Source organism: Sinocyclocheilus anshuiensis, unplaced genomic scaffold (assembly GCF_001515605.1).
Source record: "Sinocyclocheilus anshuiensis isolate Anshui unplaced genomic scaffold, SAMN03320099.WGS_v1.1 scaffold939, whole genome shotgun sequence".
Taxonomy (NCBI): domain Eukaryota; kingdom Metazoa; phylum Chordata; class Actinopteri; order Cypriniformes; family Cyprinidae; genus Sinocyclocheilus; species Sinocyclocheilus anshuiensis.
In genome coordinates this window covers 120708-136514 of record NW_015544227.1, presented here as the reverse complement: position 1 = coordinate 136514, position 15807 = coordinate 120708, and the positions used below count along the sequence as shown (strand labels likewise).

Below are 15807 nucleotides of genomic sequence, written 5' to 3'. Positions count from 1 at the left end.
CTCGCTCTCTCTCTCGCTCTCTCTCTCTCTCTCTCTCTGTGTGTAGTTTTTAAAAGAAGATAAAAAATAAAGTAACAGTACTTTATTTCACAGATACTGTGAAATATAATTAGTATTTAAACGGACTGTTAATATATATATATATTTTTTTTTTTTCAAAATGTAGTATAAGGTAGATTTGTATAAATATAAGTATAAATATAGTATAAATGTTATTCCTGTGGTGCAAAGCTGAATTTTCAGCATTGAAAAAAAAAGAGCAACAACAAACAGCACTGCATTAAGATACAATAACATAAAAGGAATAAAAAAGAAAAAATACAGTACCTCAAGCAGTAAAAAAAATATCATCATAAGCCTTAAGAAACTTGTTATTCTTATTGTTATCAATGAGTTTAAGAGATAATAATAAGCGAAATCTCAGCAAGAAATACATCAAATCTAGGTAAAATCTTGAGAAATTTGTTTTTGTGAATAAAAAATTTACAATGCAAAACAAAAAAATTCACAACAATTCATTAAATATTCCATGGATTAAAATATTCCAATTATTCCAAAGAATTTCTTTGTGGGGAGAAAAGTTGTGCACATAACACGATTTCCAAGCAAGTAAAGCCTGTTGGTGAAAATTAGAGAACTGTAATCAATCTAATATGCACGCGTGCAGTCACGAACATGACGAACATCCTCGAGACGTAAACAACGCGCACGGACGCGGGGAATTATGGGATATCTTCCCTCGGCGGCGCGGTGCCGCCATGTCTCCTGAAGATAAACGGCGGCTAATCGTTTTCTCCGCTGTGGTGTTCTCTTTATTCCTCCTTTTACTCGTGTTGAGCTACATACCAGCTTATTTATACATACTTTTTATCTGTGTTGTGTCTTGTGTCGTTTATTTTCACAAAGCGGAGGAGTTGCAGCTCTTCGAGAGACTAGGCCTCAATCCTCGCCGTGGACTGAGCGTCCCGTCGGCTCTGCTGCGCTGGTTACCGGGCAGGACTTTGAGCGGAGTCCCGGCCGCCGGCAGAAACAAGATACGTAAAAGTGATGCTAGAAATTCCTTCGCGTCACCCAGCGATAGACACTTTGCGGGCTCGTATTATAGAAGAGACCACACGCTCAGTGAGTCGGTGTTCAGCCCTCGGGATATACTCATGGGAAGTTACCTCGCCAAGACTGAAGAAAGCCCCTCCGCAGCGGTGAGGCCCACTGGAGGCTCGGGGGCTTTCATGCACCCCAGAGATCAGTTCCGGGAGAGACTCGCCCGACCTAGTCATGCCGTGCACACTCCTAACAGAAGACTGTCATTCGGGTAAACACTAACGTTAAATGTTGTGTCTTGTCACTTTATGCCTGCATTCTCTATTTAAGCTCATGTCTTTTAATAGGAATGCATCAGAGATTCTACTGTTTACGCTCTAATATAACATATCAAGCGTCTATCAGGATCGTGTTTGTACACGTTTGGCTTTCTCAGTTGTTCTAACACGTACGTTGTCCCAGTTTTCCCTCCATGATTTAAAAATGTGGGAGTTCCTGGAGCTGGTCAGGCGCACTGCTCCTCCTACACCAGTTTGGACGCCTGACACTACACGTGTAGGGTTGCATAAAGCTTTCCACATAACATAAAACTGCATTTTGACAGCTTTGTTGTCGCGCTTGCATCGCGAATGGCTTGTTTCGGCTGATACTTGAAATTGGAAACACAATGGATTTATTTTCTTTATTCAAGTGATGACTTTTTCATAGTTAGTAATATACACTGTTACTGAAGTTTTGAATTTTAATATTTGTTTATAATCCTCCTAATTTAACACTTAGCCCATTTTAGTTATTTTGGAATTTATCACCATGCTGAACAGTCTACTTTTCAGCTTAAGTTTTTTTTTTTTTTTTTTTTTTGGGGCAAGCTTGTTTCATGTTGTTCTAAACCTATGACTTACTGACTTCAGAGAAACACAAAAATGAGGTGTTTAGAAGGTGGTTCGTTTCTGTTTCTTTCATTAAAAGCAGTGTCTTAAGCTCACCAAGGCTGCTTTTGAACAAAAAAAGAAACAGAAGAAGAACACCGTAATATTGGTAAAATATTGCAGTTTAAAACAACCCTTTTCTATGTGAATCTATTTAAAAATGGAATTTATTCCTGTGGTGGCAAAGCTGAATTTTCAGCAGTCGTTACTCCAGTCTTCACATGATCCTTCAGAAATCATTCTAATATTGATTTGGTAGTCAATTAACTTTTCTTATCATTAATGTTGAAAACATTTGTTGTTGCTTAATATTTTTGTGGTAACGAACAAATTATTTTTTATGTGTAGAAAGTTTAAAAGAACAGCATTTATTTGAAATAGCTGTCTTTTGTAACATAAATGTCTTTTATTGCATCCTTACTTAATAAAAGTATTAATTTCTTTAATTTTTGCATTAAAAAAAAAAAATGTTCCAATCACTGTTTCCACAAAAATATTACTGAGCAGATCAAGTGTTTTCAACATTGATAATAAGCATCTTTTTTTAGCACTAAATCAGCATGTTGTAAAAAATAATGGACATTTACGTTATATTTTACAATTCTACTACTTTACTTAATAAACTTAATTTTTCATCAAATAAATGGTGAGTATAAGAAAGAAACCTCTTTTAAAAACATAAAATCATAAGTAAGGCAAGTTTAATTTTCATTTATTTATTTTTTATGAGGGTGTTTAAATTTTTGATAAAGATCTTTTCAATGCCATCAGGGACCCTGTGGGCACTGCAAGTCGGTTCACCATCACCCCCCAAAGACATTACCCCCTTCAGCAGACGGGAACATCTCCCATCGGAGTGATTCCACCTGCAAAATGGGATGGATTCTGTAAGAAGAATGTTCTCACCCAACGCAATTCACCTGCTGTTCACAGTCCGGTTACAGTGAAGATCGCCAAACCAGACCCCACTCGATCATCTTTGTAAGTCGCTTCAAATTCTGTAGAGTGGATTAAATGCACTAGCATTAAAATAGCTTTTGTTTTTGCCTGTAGTCTAATTAATTCCTATTTGGGGTTATTTCTCTCCTAAGGCCTTGTCTATAGCTGCCACAGTTGCTGCAGGATTAAATTGCATTGTCAAGATGAATTTGCTTTGCTCATATGTAAACGCTACATTGTTTCTAGCTTCAATCACCTGAACTCCCCTGGAGCGGTCAAATCCCCAGGTATTGGAGCTCAGGCAGACCCCTGCTCCAGAGAAGCTGTTCTGAGTGTGCTCAGAGAGAGCAGGAAGAGGGAGGTTGATGAGGAGGACAAGAGTGCTTCCTCTGGGCAGAAGAGCAAAAGGAGGTATGTGACGGACAGAAAGTGACCAAATGAAAGTCATCACACAATCTTATCCTCTGAGTTTGTTAGTTTGTAACTTTCCTTGTTATGTAGAATTTAGAAGATTTGCTGTTGGTTTTTGTAATTTCACCAAATAATTGTCTTGTTCTCATCAGGCGACATGACAGCAGTGGAAGTTCTCAGTCAGCATTTGAGCCACTTCTTGCAAATGGAGCTCCATCTCAGCTTGTGCCAAAGTAGGAGATCGTACACCTTCCACTGTAGTATCTGCCTCTACATCTGTTAAACGTTGAGTTTCATCACATTATCTCTGATTATGTGTCCTCTTCTCCTTAGACCTGGCAGTCTAAAAAGAGGGATGAACTCCTCTCTCAATGAAGAGTCCATTATGAAGCGGTCTCGCACTTCCTCCATCAGCTCTGTAAGTGGTGCTCCTGTTCCCAGTGGGGTGCCTGGATCTGTCCGAAATCCCATTCGCAGTTCCTACAGCTCTTCACAGGGTTATCCACAGGTATTTCATTTGACCGTTTTCTTATAGGGAGCGTATAAAGATTTATAGTGTTGGAAATTGAGGGAATGCAATGATAAATTATTAAAATTGTTAGCTAGTGAACATATTGATTATTACTTACATTAAAAAAAATTTTGTACTGATTTGTTTTGTATTCTTTGACTCAGTTCCTTAAATTTTGTATTTCCAGAGAAGAGCAGCATCCAGTCTCAGTCTTTCTCCTTTCACAAGCCCAGGAGGATCTCGGTGTCAGACTCCAGAGCGAGCTGCCAAGAAAGCAAGGTAACCATCTTTAGATGTTCACTACCATTCACTGGTGTTGACAAGAAGTTTCTTGTGTTCATCAAGGCTGCATTTTTTGTTGTTGATTTATTTACTGTCACTGTAAAAAAGCAGGTTGAGTTAAAAATAGTTTATTTTGTGAAAGTGTGTCTCAAGATGTGCTATGTAAACACCTTTGCAAAATGTCTGATCAAGGTCAGATGAGCACATAACTACTCTTGATTATACAGGGTCTGCTTAAGACATTTTCATGTTACTCTGTTCCTGAACTATTTTGTGTGCTGTAGGGAGGAAGATGCTACCTCACCAGGTTCTACATTCTTTATGAAAATGGATAAGGTGGCAACTGACCCTGCGCCTGCTACAAGTGAGAAACATGTATTAGTTTGTTCATATAATGTTTTTTTGATTTATTAACTTGTTCAGTGCAACTTTATACAATATAGCATTGATTAGTGGTATAAGTTTAAATGAAAGATTTAAAGTTTTGTACCAGAAATGCTACAAAAATTCCATTTTGAATTTTTATTTGTACCAGCTAAACTTACTCCAAAATCTGAGGCACCTGTTGCAACATCGACATCTGACTCTGGAGGAAACGGTTGCAAACGCAAGCGCAAAATCCAGCTGGTCACCACAAACAGAGGAGATCAGATTTCTTTGGTAAGTAACAAAGCTGCTATTGATGCACATTTCTACCAGACATTTGCATAATGAATGTTCATCACTGTAACATTGGGTCTGCAGCCACCACCTCCTGAACTTGGCTATACTATCACAGTGAAAGATCTAGATGTGGAAAAGAAAGCAGCTCTCAGCCAGATACAGAAGGTCTTGGAGGAGCCTGGTATGTTGTCTTCACTCTCACCTGGATTGGCTATAAATACAATGAAATTCTTTCAGCTAATTCTGTTATATCTTTTATTTTTTCCAGAGCCAGAGATCCCTCCTCCTGCTTCTGAACCTACCCCAGCTCTGGCTCCCTCTTTAACCCTGTTCTCTCAGCCAGCACCAAGCTCTTCATCTGGGACTGCACCGGCTGTGAGCTTCGCGCCCACTCTGATTTCTCTTTCCACACCTGTGCCTGAGACCACACCAGCCACTACTACAACTGCTGCTCCAACTATTGACCTCACCTTCATTGCGCCCAGTGTGGCTAGTACTGCACCCCTGACTCTCACCTCAGCCCCCTCTGTCACTACCACCCCAGCTGCCCCAACTGCTCCATCTTCAAGCATCTCTAACCCTCTGCTGGATTCCCTGAAAAACATGAAGAATAATCCGCTTCTCAATGCTCCCACTCTAATGGGCACTACCACTGCAGGTTTGTAAAAAAGATTTTACAGATTTGGGGGTGATTACTATTATTATTATAATTCAGGATTTTTTGTTGAATGGAAAGTTCAAAAGAACACCCATTTATTTAAAATAATATTTTTCTTTACATTAAAAATGTAATTAACATATTTGATGTCACATCATTTTAATGTTTTTTTGCTTAAGTGTTTTCTTTTAAAAAATTAATAATAATAATAATCTTAATGACTCCAAACATTTGAACCGTATTTGTTTAAAATATAAAATATATTATTTCTTTTTAAAAAATATTTTAGAGAGGCTTTTTTTAATACTGATATTGTATTTATTTTGGTACTGTTGTACACTTGATCATGCACTTTAACATGACCTTGTATGTCTTTGTCACCTTATACAGCTCCAGCAGTGTCTGTGTCCAGTCTTTCTACACCTGCTTCTGCCACAAACCCGAGCAGCGGTCTTGTCAAATCGGAGTCAGGCCCTACCGCTCTGCAGCCTTTATTCTCTACCCCATCCTCCATATCAACACCTGCCTCCAAGCCAGCCACCTCTATGCCCTCTGCCTTCGCTCCGATCTTGGCCCAACCTCTTAAACCCCCATCAAGCATGCCATCCCTGGGCGGAGGAGGCAGCCTGTTCAGTTTGATTAAACCTGTGGCCACTCCTGCATCTGAGCCTCCTAAATCTACAGTCACTGCACTTACGACCACGGTCGCATCAGTCAATAGCATTAGCAACCCCCTGTCGTCTGGGTTTAAGCCCATTTTTGGTGCAGCAAGCACCACGCCTGCTTCCACAGCAGAGGTCAAACCCACCCAGCCAACCTTTAAGCCTTTATTTGGCACAGGAAGTGGCAATAGTACCTTCGGGCAGACAGCCACACCAACGACATCAACCCCTGCTGCTCCGGTTTCACAGAACAGTGGGATGTTATTTGGTGGACTAACCAGTACCCAACCAGTGACGGTGTCCGCATCATCTGCTGCCCCAATTACGCAAACTCCTTCCCCGTCTCTCTTTGGAAGCTGGACTGCAACAGTCACATCTGCTCCTGCCACAAACACCACGTTCCAGTTTGGAGCCACATCAACCACAACGGCTGCCCCTACGCTGAACACCAACACCACTGATGCTAGCAGCACCACCTCTGCTTTTCAGTTCGGAACAGCAAAGCCTGCACCTGCCCCACAGGTCCAAAGCACATTCACTTTTGGCCAGGTGTCGGCAAACCAGAACTCCACATCCGCTCCGTTTGGTGGGTTTGGCATAACCAGCAGTGCCACCACATCCTCAGAGACACCCACAACACAAACCACTTTCAGGAGCTCAACCTTCACTGCATCATCAACCTTTCCAGCATCCACACAGCAGACCCCTGCTGCTGCAAAGCCCTTCACATTTGGGGCTGGCAGTGGAAGTAGCGGTACATCACCATTTGTGTTTGGAGCCACAGCCAGCACAGCAGCGCCTGCGTTTGGGACTAACAGTCAGCCTACGTTCGGTGGAGCTGGCTTCTCTTTCGGAAACACCACCACCCCTTCTGTGGCTCCCGTCTTTGGGGCCTCCACGCAGACTGTGGCCCCTCTCCCTGCCCCAGCTCCTACATTCACCTTCGGAGGGGCGTCAGCAGCCACTCAGAACCCTGCTCCGAGTACTCTGGCGCCTCCTGCCTCTGGAGGGTTTAACTTTGGGGCGTCACTCTCAGCAATACCATTTGGAACCCCTACACCTGCAGCTCAAATGCCAGGGTTTTCCTTTGGAGCCAACAACACCACTGATAACAAGCCTGCTTTTGGTAAGTCTATTTATTGAGAAAGGTCAGGAGGTTGTATTTGACATTGAGAGATTGTAGTGGCTGATGATATATGTATATGCTCTCAAACATATCAGTATTTACCATAAAAAAAAAAAACAATATAACCACTATTGGTTTATATCAAGCACTGTGTGTGTGTGTGTGTGTGTGTGTGTGCGTGCATGTGCATATTATATATATATTATCCATTATCTATATAGATATATGTATATATAGATAGATGGATATAGATATAGGCAATTATTTTGTGAACAATTTCAGTTTAGTTGTATCAGAATATTCAGACTTCAGTTTTATGCAGCAAAATGCATACAGAACACAGTAAAAACTGATGAAACTACGTTAATAAACTACATAATCATTGATATTTTGTAATCAAGTAACATGGTTATTTATGTTTGCCTTGTATTTTGTTTGAATGCATCATGACAAGACCAGACAAAACCAGTGTGTAACGCTGCAGTTCCTGTGCCAGTTCTCTTTGATCCTGATTATTGGGTGGCATTTACTCCTTTTCTTCCCACAGATGCTCCACCCAGCACTTACCTGTATTACCAGATTTTGTCAAGCATGCAAAAATATGTATGCTGTAAATTGTTCAAAATTAGCAGCAACTTCCCTTTTGTGCTCCTGATTTGTGTCTGACCAGAAGTTATGTTCTAGATAGAATATGAGTATGCTGTAAGAGCTGCTTTTAACTGCATTTCTTGCACTATTCTCCTCTCACCATGACAGGCACAAAATGTTGCGATTTAGGCTGTTTTTGCTGCCCAGATTTACATTTAATGCCCATTACATTTATATTTATTTATTTTATATTTATTAAAATAAGCTGAAATATAAATATGAGAAACTTAAACTTATTTTCAGTTAGTTGCTGAGACAAGGTTTCGCAGTTTTTTTTCATAAATTAAGTACTAAAATTATTAAATGCTTGGTTTTTGTTTATTCCAATTCAGTTTTTGCCTTAGATGCTGACATGGCAATACAAATTATTTACCACTACTAAAATGACTAAAATAAGATAAATAGAAACAGAAATGATTAATAGAAAACTATTTTATTAAATTACAATTACTAAAATGTAAACTAAAAATAAAATGAAAAAGTGTGAAAATAAAAGCTAATTCAAAACCTTAAATACTACAATAGTACATAAATAATTTTAAATTACACTTTACTTAAAAAGATTCCACAACCAGTTTCACTCAAAGTATTACAGCATATTAGCACAGTGTGCAAGTGGTTAGTATTTTGTATTTAGACTTGGTTAGCAGCAAGTGGATGAGTTGTTTAACGATTGGCACTAAACCCAGTAAAGCGGTCATCTTACATTCGCCTTGTTTGTTCTGTGTTGTCTTAGGAACATCAACTCCTGCCTTTGGCCAGGCATCTGCAGGAATGTCAGTGCCATTTGGCAGCCCTGGAACCCCAGGTTTTGGAGCAGTGGGCGCCTCACCGTTTGGTAAAATACAGTCACTACTGGTTTTTAAAAATAATATTATATAATAGTTCTATCCATTTTTTTCCTTTTTAAATATATATTTTAATCCTTTTAGGTTCTTCACCAGCCACCTTCTCTATCGGAACGGGATCCAAGTCCTCTGGGGCTCGTCGATTACAAGCACGCAGACAGCACCCGAGGAAGAAGTAATGTGGCTGATGTGAGTCCTGTCCCTTTCATTATTGTCGTCTGGACTCTGCAACTACTCCTCCGGCTGTCCCATCTGCCCCAGACACTGCTGCTACTGCTGCTGGTCCAAACACAACAAGGCTCTCAGCCAGACCTCATCTCTACAACCCTCCAGACCGTCAGGGCTGGTCAGGCGTGTAGGATCAAGGCTCATGGGGTGTAGATTTTAGAGTACCGGGCGGCCCCATCTCTGCGGTTGGTTGCGCCCACCGAGACTCATCACAACCTCGCTAATGGAGTCTGTAAATGTCTGATGAGGACGTCTGGTGTTGGGGAAGGATGGCGAACCGGAGCGAATTATACTTGAAAGAAAAAGAGACTTTCAAATCTGGACTCACACATGAATTCAGTCCAGGCCTGTTAAAAGAAACGGATCTTATTTTTGACTCTTTTTGTTTGAGTAATCAGATGCTCTTTATTTTAGATCCAGTGAATACACCTTTTTTCCCTTGCAAATTAGTGTAGATTTGTCATGCTTTTCCATCATGCTTAGCAGAATATAAATTTTGTTAAGCCTTCAAAACGTGAATATTTTACCCGTTTCATTTACAAAATAAATTTTTTTGCCTGAGTGAGCTGCATAATAAACCAATTTTACATCGCTTTTTCTGTAAGCAACGTTTATGTGCCTGTTTTCCTGCATTCGTTTATCATACGTTGGACGTCTGTTTAAAACCAAAGCTGATGTTTTTTAGTGCGACACGTTGACCTCTCCGTCACACCATGCCCGTTTTACTACCTCTCCATTTTAAACGTGCATCTGTGTCCCAGCTGAGATGTTTTACTGCAGATTCGATGTACTGTTAATTATACTCTGAGTAATTAAACTCAGCAATTAGCGCAAACATGTAGGCAAAACCACGATTCTAGACATGGATGCCTGTTCTTTCATAATAATGCTTAAGAGCATTTAGATGATTTCAAAAGAATATGATCTCAACTTCAATTATTTTTGATTACTGACTAAAAAGTCCAATTTCAGTCTCTGTAAAAGTGCATACTTGCGTTTGAATATTCTTTGGAAATAAACATTTGACTGAGTGATCAATTGAAATAAGTGCAAAAAATAACTAGGTGCCCCCAAAATGTGAATTTCAGGAGCATAGAGGATGTGGCATTTGCTTTGCTGAATGTTTGGTTTGAAAATAATTTTGCGTATTCAGATTCGATTCAACCTAGAGAGGCTTAAATGCTATTTTAAATTTTTCTTTCTCTTTTTATTGTGCATGTAAACCATAACTGAATTTTTATATGAACCATTCCTGGCTTTGTAGGAATTCTATGGTTTGTGCATGCTTGTGATGTGTTTTAAAATACCAAGATATAGCAAATACTCAAGCTGCGATTGAAACGGCATGTCTTTAGAACGTTCCTGAATCAGCATCTGTTGGGAAATGCAGTCAAGGCATTATGTAGACCGCCGATACCCGAAGATTTTAAGTCTTAACGTTCTCAGGTCTGATAAGTGAAAGAGCTGTGTATGATGTGTTTTCAGTCAATATACAATGTTGTATATTCACAAAACACTGGATTTAATTAGTGCTTCAATGCACAAATATGGAAGCACAAACATGCCATTGTTTTTTTTTTACCCCCTCATATTCTTTGACCTGAAAATTCCACTGAATTGGGGACCGCAAATGTTTTTACAGTGATGTAGCCATCTCTGTCCCCCTTGCATGACATTTCTCACTTAGGTCTTAACAAGATAATTTGATTAATTACAATCACATTTTCAAAGTATCCTCATGCCCAGACTGATGCAAGGAGGCATGAGCCCAGGCTTTCTGTTTATTAGAAAGCCGTACCAAATACAAGCGAGTCGTGTAGACTATTGAGAAAATGAGATGTTGAGATGAGAGCTGGATTTCTCAAGCTGTGAATGAGAGCAGTTGTACATAGTTGTATGTTTTTCAGATGTTGCTGTTAGTGAATGCTCAGTTAGTGTGTATAAATGACCATTCCCACTAACCCTCAAAGCGTGAATGGAGTTCTGAATGAAGCGGCACACGGATTGTGTTGTCTGCTTAAATGCTCTGATAATGACATGCTGGTTTCCAATAAAAATGTAAAGTTGACTTGCTGTGGATCTTAATTATGCTCATCAGTGGTGTTCAATGCATGACAGACAACTCACACATTTCTAAATAATGAACCTGAGGTCTGGCTTAAAACAATATATCATTCATCACATTTCAATAAAAGCAGGAGTCAGTGTGTCAGTGGTGGGTTAGCTGAGAAGAGATGATTTTCAAGTACAACTTCAGGGTTCTTGCTTTTTGGGGGGTTTTCTGTTTCTCTTCCTTTTCTTCTTTGAGCTTGGATTTGTCAGTTGATTGATTGCAGTCTCTGTGTTCTCTTGTTCCTCATCAGATGGACCAGATTGATGTGTGTCCTGCTTTTCCTCACCACCAGACTGCAATGTTGTGCTGTGACGATAACAAAACCATGTTAATATAACCAAAATAAGAACATTTAACCTATAATCCAAAAATAAATGAAATGTTAAAAATCTGGTATTAAAATATTTAATATTTAGGACCATATTTTAATTGTAACATTTTCAGGACAATTCAGAAATTCTTATGTAATGTGAAAAAAGATGTTATTTAAATACTAGTAATAGATATTATATATAAGGGTCAGTAAGAATTTAAGCACAACTGTTTTCAACACAATCAGAATATTAGAATGATTTCTAAAGGATCATGTGACACTGAAGACTAGAGTAATGATGCTGAAAATTCAGCTTTGCGTCACAAGAATAAATTACTTTTAAAAATATATTCACATAGAAAACAGTTATTTTATATATTACTAATATTTCACAATATTACTGTTTTACTGTATTTTTGATCAAATAAATGCAGCCTTAGCAAACATAAGAGACCTAAATCATCGTTTGAACAATAGTGTATTTATTCATTCATTATGTCATGATAGTACTGCCTTTAATTTATGCTGATATAATTAAAAACAATTTGCATCTGAACAGCATGGTTCTCATATCCCTGTATTAAAGTAATGGGTATTCAATTAGAATCACAACTGCTCTCGAGTTGGAATCACAAATGCTCTTTTGTTTCTTTTTATTATTGGGTGAAATGAGCTATACGTTTCAGTTGCTCAAGGCAAAGGTATTTCCTTTTTTTAAACTTTAGTAGCATATCACAGGTTTAAAAAAAAAAAACATCTTTAAAGGGGTCATATGATGCTGCTAAAAAGAACATTATTTGGGGTAATGAAATGTGTTTATACAGTTTAAAGTTAAAAAAAACATTATTTTCCACATACTGTACATTATTGTTTCTCCTCTATGCCCCGCCTTTTTGAAACGCGTCGATTTTTACAAAGCTCATCAGTCTGAAAAAGCGAGGTGTGCTGTGATTGGCCAGCTATCCAGTCTTCACGACATGGCTGCAGCGTCAACAAAACTACAGTGAGACTAAAAGTTACGCCTTCTTTCTTTGCGTGAACATTTGGGCGGCGTTATGCAAATCTTCCCACACAGTGAGGTAGATATGTGGGGGCGTGTTAGAACGAGCCGTTTTAGGTAGGTGTGGCTGACTCTGAACTTTTATAAAGAATATCTCTTTGGATTTGAGACTTTAGTCTTTGCAACTTTACAGATTTTCTTTATGCACCAAGAGCTTGTAACACTCCAAGGAAAAAGGAAAAATTGAAATCGCATCATATGACCCCTTTAAGATATATAACTAGACACCTCACACACAGTAGTAGTCATCAGACTTACACGATCGGGAGGTTTTCCTCATCTGTCTGCCAGGGGCGTCTCTCCAGCATGGCCACAAAGAACCCATGAGTGCGGGTTTTTGCTGTGCTGGCACGAAGGCACTGGGTGAAAGGCTCATGACCCCTCTCAGGCCAGTTTGGAAGAAGATGGACTAGTCTACAAGCAAAGCCGGACGAAAAAATGTTCAGATAATGTCCTCATATTGTGAAACAAATATGAAATGATTTTTCTCTCCAGGTTTCTGACCTGAATCCAGGGTTCTGCTGTAAGCAGGCCGACACAACCTCCTCGTTCTCCTGCGAGTGAATGGAGCAGGTGGAATAGACAACGCGCTGTACCTGAGGGAACTGCAGTGCGTGGTTGAGACAGCGCAGCTGAAATGTAGCCAGCGCCTGCAGACGCCTGTCATCCTGCGGCTCTGAGACCTCATCCCGCAGACAAACCATCCCTGAGACAGACAAGCACACGTCTACATGACCATATCTAAAAACACACTGAATGCCCTTGAGACGACAAGACAAAATATGTATTGCTGATGCAATGATTCCTTAATACACAACAATTACCTGATCCACTGCAGGACGGGTCCAGAAGGACGTACTCGACTTCCTTGTACTCTGAGCTCTGTGGATCTACTTTCAGAAAATCCTGATTGGCCAGCTGATGACATGTGACCCCGGCACGAAGGAGAAGAGTGCTCATGGTGGACAGACGTTTGGCATCAAGATCAAATGCAAACAACTTCCTGAAATGATTCAATTAAAATAAAACATATATTATATAATTAAAATTTAAATAAAAGTATGTATATATTATAACTATGTATATATTAGATATATTATGTGTGTGTGTGTGTATATATATATATATATTAAAGCAAGTCAATATTATATACAGATTAGATTTTATTTTGTATATGCATATATGAATATTAATTATTTTAAAAAAATCTTAATTTTAAGAATGTATAAATTAAATAACAAAACATTAATATTGTATATATATATATATATTAGGGATGCACGATATCATTGGACTGCTATCGGAATCGGCCGATAATGGCTTTAAATGTAAATATCGGCATCGGCCCGATATGAAAAATTATGCCGATGTCTTGCCGATAAGAGGAATGCGTTAACTCTCATGTGCTCAGGGTGTGCTAGCGGTTAGATCATGTCAGCAGTGTGGCTCATTCTTGAAGCAAAGTTTTGTCTGAATGATTATTAGATTGACTGTTTGGATCGCTGCATTTAATCTGTGAAAGCATGTACAGAATGACACGTTTGGTGTATGATAGAGTAAACAGTAATAGCACGTGCAGCAGCAGCATTGACAGACTCCCCCAGGTCCTAATGCCCACTCAGTAAGGAGTTTTAATTTGTAGTAATGCCCGTTCGGTAAGGAGTTTTAATTCCGTAGGGGGCGCTGTTGGTCTACTTCTAATAAAATGAAGTACTGATGAAAATGAAGAGACTGTTTCTGATTAAATAAAGCAGTAATTGATGCCATAAAATAATGAGTATGTTTTGATTTAAAGGTCAGAAGCTATAGCTTACATGAAAGAAAATCGCAAACATGACACTTGTAAATTAAATCATTTTATACTGATTTATTCATTAATGTGTAATATGTTTTATTTTTAATATAATTAAGCTCTAAAAGATTTTCAGAATTTTTACAACTCTTGCTTTAGACCATCTACAAATGTTAAATCTTAAAATAAAATGTTAAGGTTAACCTTGCATCTTTCTGGGGAATAAAATGCAGCGATTGATATATAGTTTATTCATAGTTATTTTCAAAGCTTCAATGTACTGTCAAAAAACCTTCATTATTGTTTATTTAATTCTAACAAATAAATTCTTGTTAAAAACTAACCAAAATTAAAAATATTTTCTTATAATTTCTGCACAGGAGAGACTTGGTGTTGTTTCCAACCAAAGGAAATATATCGGTATCGGTCAAAATGAGTTGAAAAATATCAGCATATCGGATATCGGCAAAATCCATTATCGTGCATCCCTAATATATATTTAATAATTATGCCAAACCGATATTCTTCAGTATTAGATATGAAGTCAAATACCCTTTATTTTTCATTATGGCAGCTAGATGGCTGGTTTTGTTCCCTGGAGCTGCACAAGCATCAATTACGTTGCTGCCAACTCGGGGGTTTAGGAGGAAAGCAGGAAGACAGCTGGCCTACAGAAACATTAACATGAACAGGGAGCAAGATAACATGAGGTTCGACTCATTTCATGTTTTCCAAACTGTAGGTAGGTCTAGTATAATGTTCTACCTTGTCCTGCAATATAATGTGTCCTGCTTTATAAAGGAAGTGATTGTGAAAGTCTGTTTTTGCACTGAAAACCAGAAGATCTTGGAGATGAAGATCACACAGAAACGTCTTCCCAGAAAGACAATCAAGATTCTCAAGCCTGAGATGAAGAAATGGGAAATAATGGTAAAAAAACAACACAATCACTGGAAATGCACTGTTAAATTCAGGCAACATTTCAGTCATCATCTACTTTCCTTCATGTCATTCTAAAGCTGTACGCTGGAGAAGTTACTCGAAATGTTTTGTGACGTGCAGAGGACAACTTACCGACTTGCTGTTCCTTGATATGAAAATCTCTCTCTTTTTAAATAGTCAATGACATCATCAAGAGTTGTTTTCAGAGTGTTCACCCGCACATAGCGTGGAATTACATCTGAAGAGATAAAACATAAAAATGAACCTTTCCAGAATCTACCAATAGCAGAATATACAGGCTTTTTTAAAGATCGTTATTTTGTGTATTTGGTGTAACAGAATATGTTGACATGCTTTAATGTTCAAAAAACACATTATTTTTCAAATACTGTACATTATTTGGGGAAGCCTCTAACCATTAGGCCACGACGTGGGGAAGTCGTGGCCTAATGGTTAGAGAGTCGGACTCGTAACCCAAAGGTTGCGGGTTCGAGTCTCGTACCGGCAGGGATTGTAGGTGGGGGGAGTGAATGTACAGCACTCTCTCCCACCTTCAGTACCACGACTGAGGTGCCCTTGAGCAAGGCACCGAACCCCCAACTGCTCCCCGGGCGCCGCAGCAAAAAATGGCTGCCCACTGC

At 38.9% G+C, this 15807-nt stretch overlaps 2 protein-coding genes across 2 annotated transcripts in view; one reads left to right on the top strand and one right to left on the bottom strand.

The window, feature by feature from the left end:
- The first annotated feature begins 718 nt into the window (after positions 1-718).
- Positions 719-9990, top strand: LOC107697416 (nuclear envelope pore membrane protein POM 121-like). The gene is made up of 13 exons (XM_016498188.1): positions 719-1312; positions 2742-2951; positions 3156-3320; positions 3473-3553; positions 3654-3828; positions 4019-4110; positions 4398-4477; positions 4649-4773; positions 4858-4957; positions 5045-5434; positions 5825-7222; positions 8607-8708; positions 8803-9990. Exons 1-13 carry the CDS (start codon positions 759-761, stop codon positions 8895-8897), a joined length of 3567 nt encoding a protein of 1188 aa, XP_016353674.1. The 5' UTR covers positions 719-758; the 3' UTR covers positions 8898-9990.
- A 528-nt stretch (positions 9991-10518) lies between these two features.
- LOC107697418 (probable 28S rRNA (cytosine-C(5))-methyltransferase) overlaps positions 10519-15807 on the bottom strand; it is a 7614-nt gene continuing 2325 nt past the window's right edge. Inside the window, exons 4-10 of the mRNA XM_016498189.1 lie at positions 15299-15404; positions 14990-15128; positions 14777-14892; positions 13257-13435; positions 12937-13138; positions 12691-12846; positions 10519-11365 (exon numbers count right to left, since the gene is read on the bottom strand). Coding sequence (XP_016353675.1) covers positions 11200-11365; positions 12691-12846; positions 12937-13138; positions 13257-13435; positions 14777-14892; positions 14990-15128; positions 15299-15404 — 1064 coding nt within the window. The 3' untranslated portion in view covers positions 10519-11199. The remainder of the gene's footprint in view (positions 11366-12690; positions 12847-12936; positions 13139-13256; positions 13436-14776; positions 14893-14989; positions 15129-15298; positions 15405-15807) is intronic.